This window comes from Dreissena polymorpha, chromosome 9, assembly GCF_020536995.1.
Source record: "Dreissena polymorpha isolate Duluth1 chromosome 9, UMN_Dpol_1.0, whole genome shotgun sequence".
Lineage (NCBI taxonomy): Eukaryota > Metazoa > Mollusca > Bivalvia > Myida > Dreissenidae > Dreissena > Dreissena polymorpha.
The window spans coordinates 70,801,741-70,819,930 of NC_068363.1; the positions used below are offsets into that span (position 1 = coordinate 70,801,741).

An 18,190-nucleotide genomic window follows, 5' to 3' on the forward strand; every position below is an offset into this window, starting at 1 on the left:
ATAATAATGCATTTATAACCATTTATATCGGTTCCGGGTTTTCTTTACGGCATTAGCGTGTGTAAAAAAAAACCGTTAAAACAGGCCGACTTTGTCCGCGATTTACAGGCCGACTACGATCCTGCCATAAAATATTTTCATATGGTTAGAAAATGTAGAGGATCTTCTTTACAACGGTACCATTATAATTAATATCGGACGAATAATAATGCATTTATAACCATTTATATCGGTTCCGGGTTTTCTTTACGGCATTTGCGTGTGTAAAAAAACCGTTAAAACAGGCCGACTTTGTCCGCGATTTACAGGCCGACTACGACCCTGCCATACAATATTTTGATATGGTTAGAATCTGTAGAGGATCTTCTTTACAACGGTACCATTATAATTAATATCGGACGAATAATAATGCATTTATAACCATTTATATCGGTTCCGGGTTTTCTTCTCGGCATTTGCGTGTGTAAAAAAAACCGTTAAAACAGGCCGACTTTGTCCGCGATTTACAGGCCGACTACGACCCTGCCATACAATATTTTGATATGGTTAGAATCTGTAGAGGATCTTCTTTACAACGGTACCATTATAATTAATATCGGACGAATAATAATGAAGTCATAACCATTTATATCGGTTCCGGGTTTTCTTCTCGGCATTTGCGTGTGTAAAAAAAAACGTTAAAACAGGCCGACTTTGTCCGCGATTTACAGGCCGACTACGACCCTGCCATAAAATATTTTGATATGGTTAGAATTTGTAGAGGATCTTCTTTACAACGGTACCATTATAATTAATATCGGACGAATAATAATGAAGTTATAACCATTTATATCGGATCCGGGTTTTCTTTTCGGCATTTGCGTGTGTAAAAAAAAACGTTAAAACAGGCCGACTTTGTCCGCGATTTACAGGCCGACTACGACCCTGCCATAAAATATTTTGATATGGTTAGAATCTGTAGAGGATCTTCTTTACAACGGTACCATTATAATTAATATCGGACGAATAATAATGAAGTTATAACCATTTATATCGGATCCGGGTTTTCTTTTCGGCATTTGCGTGTGTAAAAAAAAACGTTAAAACAGGCCGACTTTGTCCGCGATTTACAGGCCGACTACGACCCTGCCATAAAATATTTTGATATGGTTAGAATCTGTAGAGGATCTTCTTTACAACGGTACCATTATAATTAATATCGGACGAATAATAATGAAGTTATAACCATTTATATCGGATCCGGGTTTTACCATAAAGATTTCCGGATAGTTCCGGGTTTTATACCTCCCCAAAATAAAACAGTTTTTTTTAAACAAGACTAAAGTGATCATGCGAAAAACTGCTTAACGATATTATTCACGTAATCTAATATAAAGGGTGTTCTCTGTTGGGAAATCGCTACTTGTTCGTGCCCACATGTTCATACGAAAATAAGAAAAGCGTTATATATACTAGTATACTCGTACCGTATGAATATCTGTTAAAATGGTAATGTGTATTGTAGCAATTATCATTATTATTCGGACACGTCGTTATAAAAGGTCGGCGAGCGTGGGATAGCCGGCGTTCCGTCTTAGTGGCTCACTGATGCGACGCCACGGCTGTGGTTAGAGGACGAGGGCAACGGAATTCAATGGTATGGTCACCACGCTCCAGTGGATCTTCTGTTGGCACGTTCACATGGTGTTCCCAAAGCTAAATGTCATCTAGGACAGAGTCTGCAATTGTAGTTGCAATCTTCGCGGAGAAAACCTCAATCGCATTCGTATTTTGAAACAATGGTGATCTTGTTATGTTTCGCTGGCAGTTGAATTGAAATACGTATAGTAAATATACTAGTATGTGATTATGAAAGATTTTAAATGGATCAGCGTGTACCCCCATATTGGTTATTTCTTTCCAGATTGGTTAAAAAAAATAATATATATATATATATATATATATATATATATATATATATATATAGATATATATATATAGATATATATATATATATATAATATATATATATATATATATATATAGATATATATATATATATATATATATATATATATATATATATATATATAACCAATATTATATATTTTAATTATATACATATATATATATATATATATTAATAAAATATATCATATAATATTGGTTTGATATATTTAACCAAAGCAACAATAATTTTGTATGACAAAATAAAACTGAAATAAATTTCATATTCCACGTATGGTCCACTGTCCACATTGAGTTTTATCAACTTAGCATAAGTATTTTTTGGATATCGTAGGATCAAGATTTAATTAAATACCTGTACATATAAACGGACAGTTGGTAAACGATTACTTCCTACGGTCCCAAAGGTAATCAACTGATTTAAAGAACATTGAACATACATATATACTCAAAAAAAAAACATAATTGTTATATGTACGTGTTTTGATTTTAAGTTCGAGAAAAAAACACGCTAACTGTCGCGTTTCAAGATTTATTTTTTAACAGCAATAACGAACGGTTTTTATTTACTAATTTGATACAATATTAAAGATCATTATGATAAAATATTGTTGATAGATTAAATTAATATGCGTTATTAAAATACAATGTAGAACACTTTATCTGAAACTTTTAAAATTTGAAAATTTGTTCCGACAAATCAAATTCAAATGTGTCGATACCTAGAAATGTCGAAGTTTTTCAATAAGTTGCTACATAAGCAATCTTCATTTCAGAAATGGTTTGTCTTTTTTTGTGTTATCAAAATGAAAACGTTAACATTTATGTTCGTGTTGTTCCTGCTGTTAAGTGCTGCACAAAATCCAATACATGTATTTAAAAGCTATTATTGTATTCATTTACACCCAACATTTCATAAAAATCACTGACAAAATGCTCGTGATAACTTATCATGTTTTATATTTTGGGTCAAAAGTATTAAAAACATGTTAAATAATTATGGATTCGGTTATGTATTGGAAAATCCAAACGTTGTGCAAGTAATCAATTTTGTTGGAGAGTTTAAATGTAGACTTGTTGATATTTTTAAACAAGAGTGGCGTGGTAAAATGAATAGCAGTTCTGTACTGTAGATATGTATAATGTTTATAAATCCTCTTTGGAATACAAATACTATTTAGACTTACTTCCTAGACGTTTGCGTTTATTTGTTGTTAGGTTAAGAGTCTCTGCACATCCTTTGAGAATCCAAACTGGCAGATATGATAGAACAACATTCCACGAAATGAACGTTATAGTTTGTGTTGTATTTCCGTTTATCTAGAAGACGGATAGCATTTCATATGTATTTGCCGCTTTGCCACCGATTTAAGAAAAAAAACACACTATATTAGCCGCAAATTTTATGTTAACCCATCTGTGTATTAATGCCACAAGTTGTTAGTTTCAAGTGACAGATTAGTAGTTTCAGATGTATGTAAATACATAAAAGAAGCTATAGTTATTAGAAATACGATCCTAAATAATACTGTGCAATAGATTTCACCGTCCCTCGATAGAAATTACTTGTTCTTTCATATACATGTATTGCTTTTTTGTATTTGAAGTTTTTATGTAACTTTTATGTTACATTATGTTATGTTGTTATTCGTATTCAAGTGACAGAAAATAATTTGTATATTCTAGTAGGAAGACGATGTACTATTGTATAAGTCTGAATAAACTGTCTGTCTGTCTTTATAAAATACTATGTGATGTTTGGCTGAATGATTTATTGCTGCAAGTGCAACGCATTTTGGAGGGATTGTATATATATTTTTTACGTTTTGTAATATTTCGCATGTTTTAATCTTTACGTGGTTTATTTGCATGTCGTTTTGTTTTTATTGTCTTTAAAAATAATTAGTGTGTTGTTATATGCCAATACGTTTAAACCATGTTGAGCCAAAATGAACACAAAATGACGGCTAAAACGAATTTGATAATGGTTTTGACGATGGTGTTCCAAATAAAATACAAACGTTTTAATTATCTAGATATGAATTAAATAGCTTCCCACTTTCAAAGCAAAGAGTGTAACTACAAACTAGTATTAAATTTGAATATTGTAACGCAGAAAACGATAAGCAATTACTTTTATTTTAACGTTCATTATCTATAAATTAACAACGAATTTTCGTTCTGATTCGCATATACAAAACACCACGGACTAACGCCATCAGAACTTTTACTCGCTGTTAAGTAATTTATAAACGACTGAAAATTGATTTTGTCGTGAAGTCTAAAATGTAAACATTACATTTATAAATCCAATCCTTCGCAAAGCAAGGTAAAATATAATTCTATATGACGTTAATATATATGAACAAATTCCTAAAACAGTGGAACTGTATACACTGTATTTAACAGTCCAATATCTCATGCGCTATAAAGACAAAATAGGTTTAAAACAATAATTAAATATTTTATTAGCGCACAGTTTTTTATTTAAACATAGCGGTAAGTTAACGGTAAATAAAACTGTGACAAAAAGATAATTCTCTTAATGAATATACATGTAGTTTTATTTATTTATAACAAAATGGTGTCTTGTCACCGTTTGATAGCGATTTTGTAATCTCGTAAATTAAAAATAATAATGTTAATAATAACAAAAATACCCTCAAACAGCACAATGCTTAACTTGTCCGAAGGAGCTGAAAAAAGGCTGAAATTGAACGAAACGAATGTTCATATGCGAATGTCTAAGGGGGGAATTAATCATTTACAGTGTTTATTCTTGTTTACGTCAAAAAACTATAACAATAGAGAACATTTTCGCTTTGTCACCTCGAGATTGTAGTTAAAATATCTCTTAATCTCTTAATATCTCTTGTAGTTAAAATATCTCTTAAAATAAAGTTCTCATACTTTGAACAACTTGCCACAGAAGTCGAATTATATGCACGAATGCCGCATTTATGTGAGGTCGTATTTGTAAAGAAGTTTTGAAAGTCGTCTCAGAGGCGTATTTAGGTGGGGGGCTAGGGGGCTTAAGCCCCCCCCCCCACCTAAATACGCCTCTGAGACGACTTTCAAAACTGGCTGGCTAGATACGATTTAAAAAAATGAGCTTCTTAAAGTTTTAAACATATCAACGTGTGTATTTCCTGTCATACGCCCCTAATCAAGCCATAAACAGCTGTCGATTTGTGTGATTTAGCCCCCAGGCATGTGTACAGACGATGTAACCTTCGCCAGCTAAACTGCACGCTTCATTGACAGTAAGTGACAAACTGCGCTATTTGATTGGCTAAAGGAGTTACATTCAACTAATGAAATTAATCGATACATTTAGCTAAAGGTAAATGTTTACAAATGGCTGCTGCATGGGACTTGTGAAAAACAATATTTCAATTTGTAGCAATTAAAGAGATTAGATGAATGCCATGGACAGTCATCATTAATTTTTCGTTAAGTTTCTTTGATGAATTAAAATCGGTATTAGCTCTTGAGAGTGATAATCCTTTTAAGTAACAAGTTATTGCCAGTGAAATTTAACAGCACACTTAATGAATGGCAATTAATTTGTTGTTTTTTTTTTACAAACTGGGCTAACTGCTTTGATGTTCATCCATAGTTATTGAAATTAAAAAGGACTCAAAAATCAAGAATTACTTTGCTAGTATGAAACTAAATCATTTTCAAAATGAAACGCCAACAGGCAACACTTTAATCCATAAGGAACAAGAAACAAAAAACTAATGCACCAACTGAAAATGAGTCTGTTGCTGCTATCAGGTACTTTCCAAAAAAAATTGAGTGTGTTCAAATTGTACTATTTAATTTATGAAACGAAAATTTATTGAAAACTTTGAAGTCATTAATTATCTTCGATTACTTTATCTATTCATAGGGACATGGACATTAACATTTGCAATGTTGTACGTGAGTTTGCTCGGAAGCATCATAGGCGGATGGATCATCCTGACATCATGTCGTACTAAGAGATATATGAATTATCTAAATTATCATTTCTGAGAAAGTACAAATATCATAACAGTAGTTGAATAGTTGTAAGAACATACCTGTGCATAGATTTTCTTGTATTGTTTTTGTTACAAAATGACATAACATTTGATAGAACTTGAAATAAAGAGTGTTGCTTAAAATGTTATTTTTATAATTTGTAAAAAAGGTTTATCAATTACTTTGCCTTTTTTGACAGTTTTTGAACCACCAGACTCAACATTAACAAGGTATACATAATATGATTACAACCAAGTTTGATAAATATCCACCCATCCAACAGGGTGAGCTAGTAGGATATCCAACAAGTCTAAATAGGAGTCCACCCATCTAACACTGTTAAACAATTTCTGGTCATAAAGATAATGTCTCTTACCACTTTAGTGGTTTGAGAGACATTTGATTTACCCCTGTGTGTCTGTCTGTCTGTATGTCTGTCACACTTGATGTCTGAACTCAAGTTCTTGTTTGTTTTACATGCACTTTTCATGCAAAATGCTGATTAGATGGCAGGAAATTGCATCATTTCAAGGTGCCATTTCAATTTTTTTTCGACCACGTGAGGGGACACCCCTCCTGCACCCTCCCCAGTTGAGACCCCCCCCCTCCCCCCTCTGAAAAACTTCTGGATACGCCTCTGCGTCTACGCCGATTTCAAACTTCTACTCCAGTTCTAAGCAGTGCACTAGCAAGTTCAAAGTGGTGTCAAAGTGGGCGATAATATGACATCGCCTTTCGTAAACTCATCTTCGACTGTGGTACCGTCTGTGACATAGTATGCCGCCGACTAGCTTAATACATGCGTTTCGGTTCTGAGCAAGTCCATATAGTTGTCCGTACGTCTTTCCATTTGCTTGGCGAGAAATCGCCTTTAGATGAGATAAATATAGCGGATTTCATGATTTTAGTAAATTTCGATAATTTGTTTAAAGCTTCAGATTGTTTAGGTTCTTGGTGACGTTCTTTGTATGTAAGGTACTGTAGTTAGTAGAGATAGGGTTCGATTTGCATAGAAATGCAGTCATTGCTATAAAATGGTTAACTGAAAACCAGATGGAATGTAGGTGCCGAAACGCCATCGGTACATTTCGCACCACAGGATTTCAGGAACGCACATCGCCTCTGCTGGACCAAATACAAAAAAAGATACATAATTTATGTTTGAAAAGCTGTTCCCATGACCGCTTTGCTATCTGCAAGCTAATAACTCAGATGAAGAAACAAATAACTTGAAAATGATATTAGGTTTTTTATGTTCTTCTATCTGTGTTTCTATCAAGTCAAAATATTTACAAACCTCGTCATATTCTCCATGGCATTAAATGAATGAAGAATTTCGCATGTAGTTTCCAATGATATCAGACTCTTGAGATTGTGAATATATTTGTCTAGTCTTGTTGATGCCTTCTTGATTATATTCATGCCCTTCCACCCTCTGTTCTAAATACACCGAAGCAACAACACTAGCCAGCAATGACTTGGCGCCTTCCAATACATACATGTATTCATATTTTCTGTACTACGGGGCGCGATTATACGGGGCGCGATTATACGATTCAAAGCGTGTCCATTCGTTTATAGACGCATCATCGCTTTCATTGACGGATATTCCTGAAAATTCATTTTTACGAGTACACGTTTGTAATAGAACATTGTTAAACACATAAACAAGTAGTGATGAACCTTTCGAACGTTCATTCTTTGGCTTAATGCGCTCACTAAGTCAAGTGTCTTTCCAATGATGCGCATTTGTATATTTTCGACCTTTGTCCCTACTGATTTAATGTAATATGTTAGTGTATCCACTAATTTATGATACTCCTGTCTTTTAATTTTTCCATAAAAAAGATTAACATTCTCTATGGAAAAGTGTGAACAATAGCGGCGTGTTAAGAAGCGCCGCCTCAAAGTTTCAAGAATGAACTTGACACAATTGATAAGATTGTTATCCCTCCATACATCAGGCCGAATGTTCTCGATCGCAAAGAAGAAGGCTTTTGTTTATTGAAATGTACTCAGCCTGTCTCGATATTCTGGCACAAACACCTCCTTTCTAATCATCTTTGCCAGAACATATGCTTTCAGATGTACAGTGTCTAAACTGAAGATAAATAGCCGCTTTGCAAGATTTGTGGAAATTCGCCATTAAAAAACTAAATTATCATTCGTACATATATTCGTACTTTTTGGGAGTCCCTGTGGTACTATAAAGACGCCATATTGCTTAGCTTCTTTTAACCTCTCATTTTAACGCCAGTTACCGGGGCGAGGCCTTTCGAAAACGTGCATTGCTTCGGACTTTTACAGTAATACGCGTTAACAGTGTCTTTGTTACCTCAACTTTCTGCAGGTCCATGTCGTTTTATGTTTGTATGTTTAGCTGGAGGATGACAAGACACCCACATACAGAACAAACACACAAAAACAAAACTAGGAAAACCGCATCGGAACGGTAAATTAAAGGGTGCCAGACTATTCAGCCCCAACATAATTCACCCCCTGGACAATTCACCCACAGAATTTGATTTCATTGGGCAATTCACCCCCAAAGACAATTCACCCCCAACACAATTCACCCCCATATCTGTATATGAAATTTTATTTCCATTTGCTTGTGTCATATTTGATAATAAGTTGTGAGCAGATGTTGTGGGGTTATAATTTTGACTTTGCAGCTCAATTTTGACGTGAAAATAATAAAATGTCGTATGTAAATGAAAGATGACATTGTGATTTTTGTCAAATGCAATTCAACCAATGTATTTTTCTATAAACTGTGTTACAACATATAAAATTGAAATAAAGAAAGTATTTTGTATAATATTTGTGCATTTGTTTTAAATAATATTATTAGGTTACTATTTAATTATTAGTACTTTGTCAAATATTGAAGTCGATTAATTAATTTCATTGAATTCTTAGAATTTTACATTATGACAATTACTTATTTATTCATGTTAGATGGTACGATTAATTTAATAAAATACAATGGTTTATTTGAGAAGAAAACCTTAATTATAGAAAGGAAATTTAATCTGGTTGGGAGCGTGCCATTAAAGGGTATTACAATCAAACATTCACATCCATGATGATGCTTAATCAAAGTGTCAAAACATATTAATCAACGTGTTAAAACAGATAAACAAAGACTTCAGCCGTGACAATACGGTCAATCTCAACTATGCATGGCCCCATTACCAACCCTGGCGCGCCCCGCCCACATAGACCACACCCACCCAAAATTGTTTTTTACTATAATTTCTTCATTTCTACACATATTCACTTCAAATTAATACTGAACTTCTCTTATGACAATACGGTCAATCTCAACTATGCATGGCCCCATTACCAACCCTGTGGCGCCCCGCCAAAATAGGCCACAACCACCCCAAATTGCCTTTTACTAATCTTAATCTACTAAATCTCTTACTAAATCTCTTATGACAATACGGTCAATCTCAACTATGTATGACAATTCGGTCAATCTCAACTATGCATGGCCCCATTACCAACCCTGGGGCACCCTACCCACACAGGCCACACCCATTACCAACCCCGTGGCGCCCCGCCCAAATAGGCCACACCCACCCCGAATTGCCTTTTACTAATCTTAATCTACTAAATCTCTTACTAAATCTCTTATGACAATACGGTCAATCTCAACTATGCATGACAATTCGGTCAATCTCAACTATGCATGGCCCCATTACCAACCCTGGGGCACCCCACCCACACAGGCCACACCCACCTAAAATTGCCTTTTACTATAACTTCTTCATTGCTACACCGATTCACTTCATATTGATACTGAACTGCTCTTATGACAACACGGTCAATCTTAACTATGCATGGCCCCATTAACAACCCTGTGGCGCCCCGCCCAAATAGGCCACACCCACCCCAAATTGCCTTTTACTATAATATCTTCATTTCTACACCGATTCACTTCTAATTGATACTGAACTATCTAATGACAATACGGTCAATCTCAACTATGCATGGCCCCATTACCGACCCTGGGTCAAACATACGGCGTGGGGATATGCGTCGGCCTCTGCCGCGCCATTTCTAGTAATTTTTGTTTTTTTGCCATTCTGGACAATATAATTTCCCGTTGGCCCCCGTGTAATTTAAATGGGAGCTCTTCAGTATGTTTTTATAAACATCTATGCAGAGTAGCCCCCTTTGTAAAATTTGCCTTTAATTGGGGTCACAATGGGGAACCCAAAGATATCTAAAAAATAGTTCTGGTAAAACAATGAAAATTATCGATAATTTTCACTGTTATTTTTCACAGTTTGAAACAGTAAAATATCAGCTTTAATTCACTGATATTTCTCTATAAACCATCGGAAAGCATCACATAAATAATAATAATACAATCGAACATGTGTATATATGTCAAATAATATCATAGCTCATATTCTCACTACTAAACAGTGTTCTTTTTTTCAGATAAAAATAGATGTAATAATTAGAACATTTCATTTTGAGTGAGCATCTTAAACGTTTTTTTCTTGAATGGTAGCATTTGAAAACCGGCTAAGAGCTCTTCTGCATCGATACCAAGTCAAACGGTATGATCAAATATAAAAAATCGATCCCTTGAACAAACTTTGAGGAGACCGAAAATTCCAAACAACTACTTTCGATACATAAACCATAATGTACTTTCTCTTGTATTTTATGCCATACGTAACCTATACAAACAATATTCCTTCAGTACGTACTTTTATAAAATCGAACCAAGTAGTTTTCTTAAAAGCCTGTTATAAATAGGTAAATACCCCCAAGAGGTGGGCATGTTGAGAATTAAACATCTGCAATAATGTACAACGCGGGCAAACGTGTCGTGGTTGTTTGCAATTTATAAATAATGCAAATTACCTAATGGATGAACTTTTTTGCAATAAGAACATTACATAGATACCATAAACAAAACAAAATACACACATTATTTCCTTTGATACAGGCATATGATGTATGAGCGACACTTAATTCAGATCGCATCTGAACTACCGCGTACGATGGACATTTTTTTGACGAGGCACCAACATGTTCAAAGCTATGTTCTAACTTAGCACCAACATGTTCAATGCTATGCTCTGACGGAGCACTTATACAACATGTTCAATGCTATGTTCTGACGGAGCACCAACGCATTCAATGCCATGTTCTGACTTAGCAACAACATGTTATGCTATGCTCTGACGGAGCACCAACATGTTTAATGCTATGCTCTGACGGAGAACCAACACATTCAATGCTATGTTTTGACGGAGCACCAACACATTCAATGCTATGTTCTGACGGAGCACCAACACATTCAATGCTATGTTTTGACGGAGCACAAACACATTCAATGCTATGTTCTGACGGAGCACCAACACATTCAATGCTATGTTTTGACGGAGCGCCAACACATTCAATGCTATGTTCTGACGGAGCACCAACACATTCAATGCTATGTTTTGACGGAGCACCAACACATTCAATGCTATGTTCTGACGGAGCACAAACACATTAAATGCTATGTTTTGACGGAGCACCAACACATTCTATGCTATGTTTTGACGGAGCACCAACACATTCAATGCTATGTTCTGACGGATCACCAACACAATTCAATGCTATGTTTTGACGGAGCACCAACACATTCAATGCTATGTTCAATGTGTTGAATTCAGATGTTTTGACAGAGGCTATTTTAGCCAACGGCAAATTTAGTTTACTGACACATATTTACGATCTTTATTAGACCTATTTTGTTCGACAATTTTAGTAAACCCATCGACAAATTGATAATTTAATATCTTTTGTAGTTGTACCATGTTTCATTGTATACTAGTATCTCTCAAAACCTATCCTATAATTGTTTTAATAGAATCCGATTCATACGGCAAGTAAACACTAAACATATATTATATTCAAGCGCCACTTTTAGCATTCATCTCTCCATATTTTGTCTTCATGGGTATATATGATTGAGATCGGTTGGTTTCTGAAGCATGAGGTTTGCCTAGCCCTTAAGCCTGTAAAACCACAATTCTTTGCACTGAAAGTTTAAAGGCGGTAGTTAACAGTTGGTGTTAAGTCAAAGAAGTAGATAAGAACGATAATTTATCTCCTGAAAGATTATCTGCTGTTTAATTGTTTGCTATGTTATTTTTTCTATAAATCCTATGTACTTGTATAATGTAACCGTAACGGTTAGTGAATAGCAAACATCCGAAGTTAATCATTTGCTATTTCTTGATTCGTTAGCTTTTATTTTGTCATATGAACACACTATTTTGCTATTATTTTGTTTCCTTATTCATACGTATTGTAACAGGAGGCATGAGTAAACTGGAGCTTACCGGATTTAAGCGAGGTTAGTTGGAACTTACTTCCAAGATTGCGTCGTTTTCGTGTTATTTGTGAAGGAGTAGTGGATATTTTGAGCCTGTATGAAACTTTATATATATATATTTTTTTTATATATATCGTTTTTTTAGCTCGGCTGTTTATGGAGATATTGTCATAGCCAGCTCGTTGTCCGCCGTCCGGCGTCTGCCGTCCGCGACGTGCTAAAACCTTAACATTGGATCTTAAATCAAAGTGTTTCCACCTACAACTTTGAAACTTTTTATGTAGCTGCATCCCGATGAGTTCTACACGCCACACCCATTGTTGAGTCACTAGGTCAAAGGTCAAGGTCACTGTGACCTCTAAAAAAATTATTCTAAAAAGCTTTCATTTATTCAAAACTGGACCCGCAGCCGAGCGTTGGCACCCGCTTTGTGGTGCTCTTGTTACTGTTTCAATACCGCAGAGTTCGCCACAAAAAAAGTTATTGAAGGAACATCGTCTACCTATCTGTTGTCTACTCACGTGACATCCTAAAAGAATAGTTATCAGAGATGAAACGGCGTCGGGACAATGAAATGGTCGTGATTTTAGGTACATACTGTACACATGCGTCAATACTGTGTATTATATGAGAAAATTATATTTGTACATCCAATTTTTCGAACATCACTTATGTAGACACCAGATTCATTGACGGTTTTACTTGAATAACTTTTTATCCCGACGTCTACGATCTTAAAACAAAAAACCGAGGCAAGCACAAACACCATAAAACCGAAAGGGCGTTTTTATTTAAAAGAAATATAAATATAAAGTGGCTTACCCTGTGAAAATATCCGCGAATCTTTCACGAAAAACACGAAAACGGCGCCATCTTGAAAGTCAGTTTCAACTAACCTCACTTAAACCCAGTAAGCTCCAGTTTACGCTTTACCCCCTCTATATGCTTAATGATTCAGAAATGGAACTTGAAAACGCTGTTTGTACATACAAGCCTTACGATGATACATTAGTTTCACGCTTCATTCTCATTTATCAAAAACAAAAGAAAACAGGTTTCTTTTGAAGACAACTTTCGAAGGGAATTCATGCTAGCATAACGCAATACATTGGGAATGTATGTTTTTAATCAAGAAAAATTAGCTATTCAACATTAAATTATGTTTTCTTTCTTGTTTTGCACACATACCATCTGGTGCTATGACTTATTGTTCGTGTTATTAGGCAGCTTAGTGCTTATTGTTTTTTCACAGTTAAGATGGTGGACGGTTTGCAAGGGTGCCACTGTAGATGGTACTATAAATTGAAGAGGTGTATGTCTTTATAGACCATTTTAGAGCCACAACGTTCAGAGATTATTTGGCCTTCTAGAAATGGTTAACGCACCGAGTACAGTGACCGTTCTTTTGCTCGTCTGCGTCGCTGGCGTCGTCGGCGAGGTAACGACAAGGACCGTGATTCCCCGGAAGTTCAGGTACGAGACGGCATGCTGGGATCAGTTTTATGGATCGCCGATGTCCGGCTGGGATTATTACAAGGTATGTTCACTTGTTGATGGGTAAATCGCTTTATTAGTCTATCAGTTGCTTAAAACAATAGTAAATTTAATATGTTTTAACCAATATATAATGTTTACTAGATATGTGTTTATGGGGCCAGTACTGATGTTTTAAATGTCTAATGCACTCGTAACACTTTGTGCATTGAAATTTGTATTTGCTTGGATGGCGGTTAATGTGTTCCTTTCAGACAAAGCTAACATTTACAAAATCAAACGATAATTAAATAATAAATTACATTCGGAAACAAGTAATATGTACATAATATCTATTTAGTTATGTACACGAATACCATATCTGCGCGTTTATTTAATAAGATGATTTCTGGTGCGGTTTTTAGAATGACAGTCTCCACGCACGAATTTCACTTATGATCTTCCGATCACGAACATGACATAATCATTTCAACCAGCTGACCTTTATTTTATTTGTTTGCTTCAACTTTATCTAAACTTCAGGTAACAAGCAAAGAGAAATGCCAGATGAAATGCGTGGACGCTGGGCCCACGTGCGTGGCATTCTTTTGGCGCCAGACGGCGTCCTGGTGTCGTCTGAACCAGCTGAAGCACGGGAACAGAACGCTGATCTGCCCTTCATGGGACCACGTGGTGTACGCTGAGGAGAAACATTGAACTTCATTTTCACTTAACCGCAGGCAGTCGTCATTCAGCGCCTTCATACAGAATACTATGTAATATTTTAAGAGGGCGGTTGTGTAAAATGAAAAAAAATATATATATGAAAACGGCGCCTGTGTTAAATGGACCTGTTCACAGATTTTCCATGTCATAAAGTTTTTCATTAAATTGTTTTTAAATTGATAATTGAAAATATCGGAACTTAAAAGCGCCAGTATAAAACAAGAATAAAATTAAAGAAAGAAAAAGAAATCTACACCCGGGCTCGAACCACTGACGCTTTGAATAAAATACACACGCGTTTACCCTTCGGATATAATGTTTTTGTACTGTATTAAAGCAATCTTCGATATGTTACATACTATAACAATAACAAATGAACATCTATCTGATATACTGTTTCAGTGATTGATACCCATTTATTATTCACTTGCGATTTCGTTTTGTGCTGTTTTCACTACAAATGTAAAAAAAATAATAAGGTCACTAGAAATATTGTTACATCCTTAAAGCTTCTGTGACCAATGGGAAATCTTGCTTCAAACTACTGTCGAGCCCACTTGCGCGCTGAATCGCTTTCTTTATGGTCTCCGGATCACGGACAAGTTCCTGGGCACTTGCACTTATTGCACTATCTAACAGAGACGATTCAATAGCAGTCCTGATCCAGAAACAAGTAATTGCAGATTTCCCAGACCCAAGAACTGGTCGTTTCTTAGGTTTAAAGGAGCCTTTTTACGTTTTGGTAAATTGAAAAAATTAAAAAGGTGTTTCAGATTCGAATAATTTCGTTTTAGTTATGATATTTGTGAGAAAACGGTAATACTGAACATTTACCATGCTCTAAAATATCTATTATATGCATCTTTTGACGATTTAAAGTTCTAATATTATAAAGCGTTGCAACGCAAAACGATTGAATAATTTTGAGAGTTCTTGTTAATTTTTTAGACCTTCAAGTGTTGAAAAGTTAACATGCAACATAGTTACTGAAATTAAGTTAATTAAGTGACAATTAGTTTAACTGATTTGGTTCGATGCACATGCAGATATATCATGTTTTTTGCAGAGGGCAAAAGCCAAATAAAATGAATTTCACATTGTTTAAGTAAATATGAAGTTAAACAGGATCATCAATTATTATACTTATCGATTACCTTTGCAAAAGGTTTGGCTGGCATATTGAATATGGTATCTACCTATAAAATGTCCCGGTTTGGCAGTGAGTGAGAGTTCTGTAAACCATCTTTAAAGCATATGTATAAGTAAAGATAGGGCCGAGAAAGCCTTGTTGACTTAGGGGCTAATAAGCCTAAAGGCAAATTGACACAGGTTTAAGGAAGAGGCCAAATAAGCCCGAGGCCGCATTATCCTGCTCTACTCTGAGCAAGTATTGGTTCAACCGAGAAAACAGACTCGAGTGTTTGAGGAAGCTTCAAACTTTCAGTGCAATCTATTTTAAATATATTGGTTAAACCAATAAATAATTATTTGATAAAATAAACATTATGAACAAATTCAATTATTTCTTTTACCTGTATACAAAAATCTTTCCAATCTTGCTGGTCAGTGAACTATGTCAAAAGCGCCATAACTATGAAATCCTAGAATCTTGAGTAAAGCAATGTTCAACAGAAATGATGCTGATGTTAATTGTACACGATGATGAATGATACTAGAGACGTCTCTGATGATACAGTTTTTCTAAATTCCCCTTTCACTAACAATTCCACTATCAGTTCAATTGCTCCGTTCACAGTTGAAAATAATACTATTCCACTGTAGAACCGCCCCTCACGCTAAGAATTATGTCATGTAATCTCTTGTATAAATATAGACAATTTGTACAAAAGTACACTGACCTGGGTAAAAATCCCTTCTTAGCATGTATATCTCAAGTTTATTTCATCGAAATTCATGCATACATGTCCTTAATCTGTCTCAAAAACACTTATATGAATCAAAATGCCCGCCATTTGCAGAGTCCAAACATCTTCACATGACTTGAACGGACCAATCAAATTTCAAAGTAGCTAAACACAATTAGTTCAGGCCAGACTATAAAATGTTAAGTATTTATTGGTGTCAAATGTCAAACTTTTTTCAATTTTAAACCTAAAAGTAAATACACGTAACAAAAAACCCAAACATATGGGTTAATGATTTATTCTTCCTTACAGTGTGTGCAATAAAATTGTACATCTTTTCTGATAACTTTTTTGGAAGTACAGTAGGCTAAGTGTTTACAGGGCATGCCCATTTTCATTCCATCACATTGGACCCATTTGACAAAAACCAAGCTCACACTTCGGGCTAGCACTATTGGCTGGTGTCGCTTACATACACAGAGGTCACTTTCATCAAAACTTTCATCAGTAGCGACTTCACTATCATACATGTTGTTAATTGATGGGCCTGGTTGGCAAATGTGTTGCTTACTTATACCGGTAAACGGGTAGGTTTAACATTTTCTTTAATTGATGTTTTATTCTTTTTGTTTTTGGGGGTACATATTTTTTTGTTTTAATTCATGAGTTCTCATTTGAATGACGACATCTCCACAAAGGCTTTACCAAAAACCACTTTACTCATTGTGTTTCTTGATTTTGTTTGTTTGTTGCATGTACACTTTTTTAAGTCCCATCTATGTAGTATCCAAGTATCCAGGAGATCAAGCTGTACACCGCATTCAACTGTAAACTGGCTACTGGAAATTTCATTGTCATTCACATGAAAGACTTCTGCTGGTAGAAACAAGTGCAGTGGAATTATGGAAGGGTCAAATGAAAACACCACTGGGCGTTTAAAGCCAGATTGTAGATTTTTGACTGACAAGGATTTAATGTACACTTTACAAGCAACCTCACATTTGTTGTACCTGGTTATAGCTCCGCCTATACGCCTAATCAGCTTATGACAGAGATTCTGGTATATGCGTTCGAAGGGTTCGTTACAAGAGACATCCAGAGTTTGAAGAGCATGACTAGTGTTTGCTGGCAAAACAAATAATATGATGCCCTTTAGACAAAGCCCATGCAGACAGAGTGACTGAAACATGTGATTTATGTCCATCTAATTGAAGTAAAACTTTCTGAGTTTCAGTTGACGGAATAAATTTGCAAAATGGTCTTTAAGATATTGGCGGGAAATTAGGGAATTTGACCAACCAGACTCGCTAACAGTTCCATTGGCTCCAGCCGATGCTCCAATTCAAATGGTCAGGGTTCATACGCTTGCCTGGAAATATAAAGAAGGGCGGTATCTGCACACCACTTGCACTGCTACAGTCAATGATGGTTACTGTCTGACCTTTACAAGAGGTCACTGCAGATGGTCGAGTGTCAGCACTAGGAACGACATGGGTAGGCCTATGGTCAATGGTGATGCTCTTTTCATCAACATTAAATTTCAAATGTGGCTTATCCATGAGGTCATTATCTTCAAGAACAGCTTTCAAGTTTGAAAAGTACTCGGCCACCTTTTCTTTTGATGTACATTTAGCCCTTGCTAGTTCAAGAGCTCGAGGCTTCTGGACTTTCAACACTGGCCAACGCTTGATGAAACCCCTAAACCATTTCAATGTTAATGGTTGGTGTTTCTGGCGAATACCACGTTCAACTGCAAAGACTGTTGCTATGTCACAGCATTCCTGTACCCATAGCCACAGTCAGCCATCCTCTTAATTGA

General features: G+C 35.5%; 1 protein-coding gene across 1 annotated transcript; it reads left to right on the forward strand.

Moving 5' to 3' along the window:
• The first annotated feature begins 13,606 nt into the window (after window positions 1-13,606).
• LOC127845608 (uncharacterized) lies at window positions 13,607-15,166 on the forward strand. Its single transcript, XM_052376623.1, has 2 exons — window positions 13,607-13,844; window positions 14,324-15,166. The coding sequence occupies exons 1-2, from the start codon at window positions 13,680-13,682 to the stop codon at window positions 14,495-14,497; spliced, it is 339 nt and encodes a 112-aa protein (XP_052232583.1). The 5' UTR covers window positions 13,607-13,679; the 3' UTR covers window positions 14,498-15,166.
• Window positions 15,167-18,190: the final 3,024 nt, after the last annotated feature.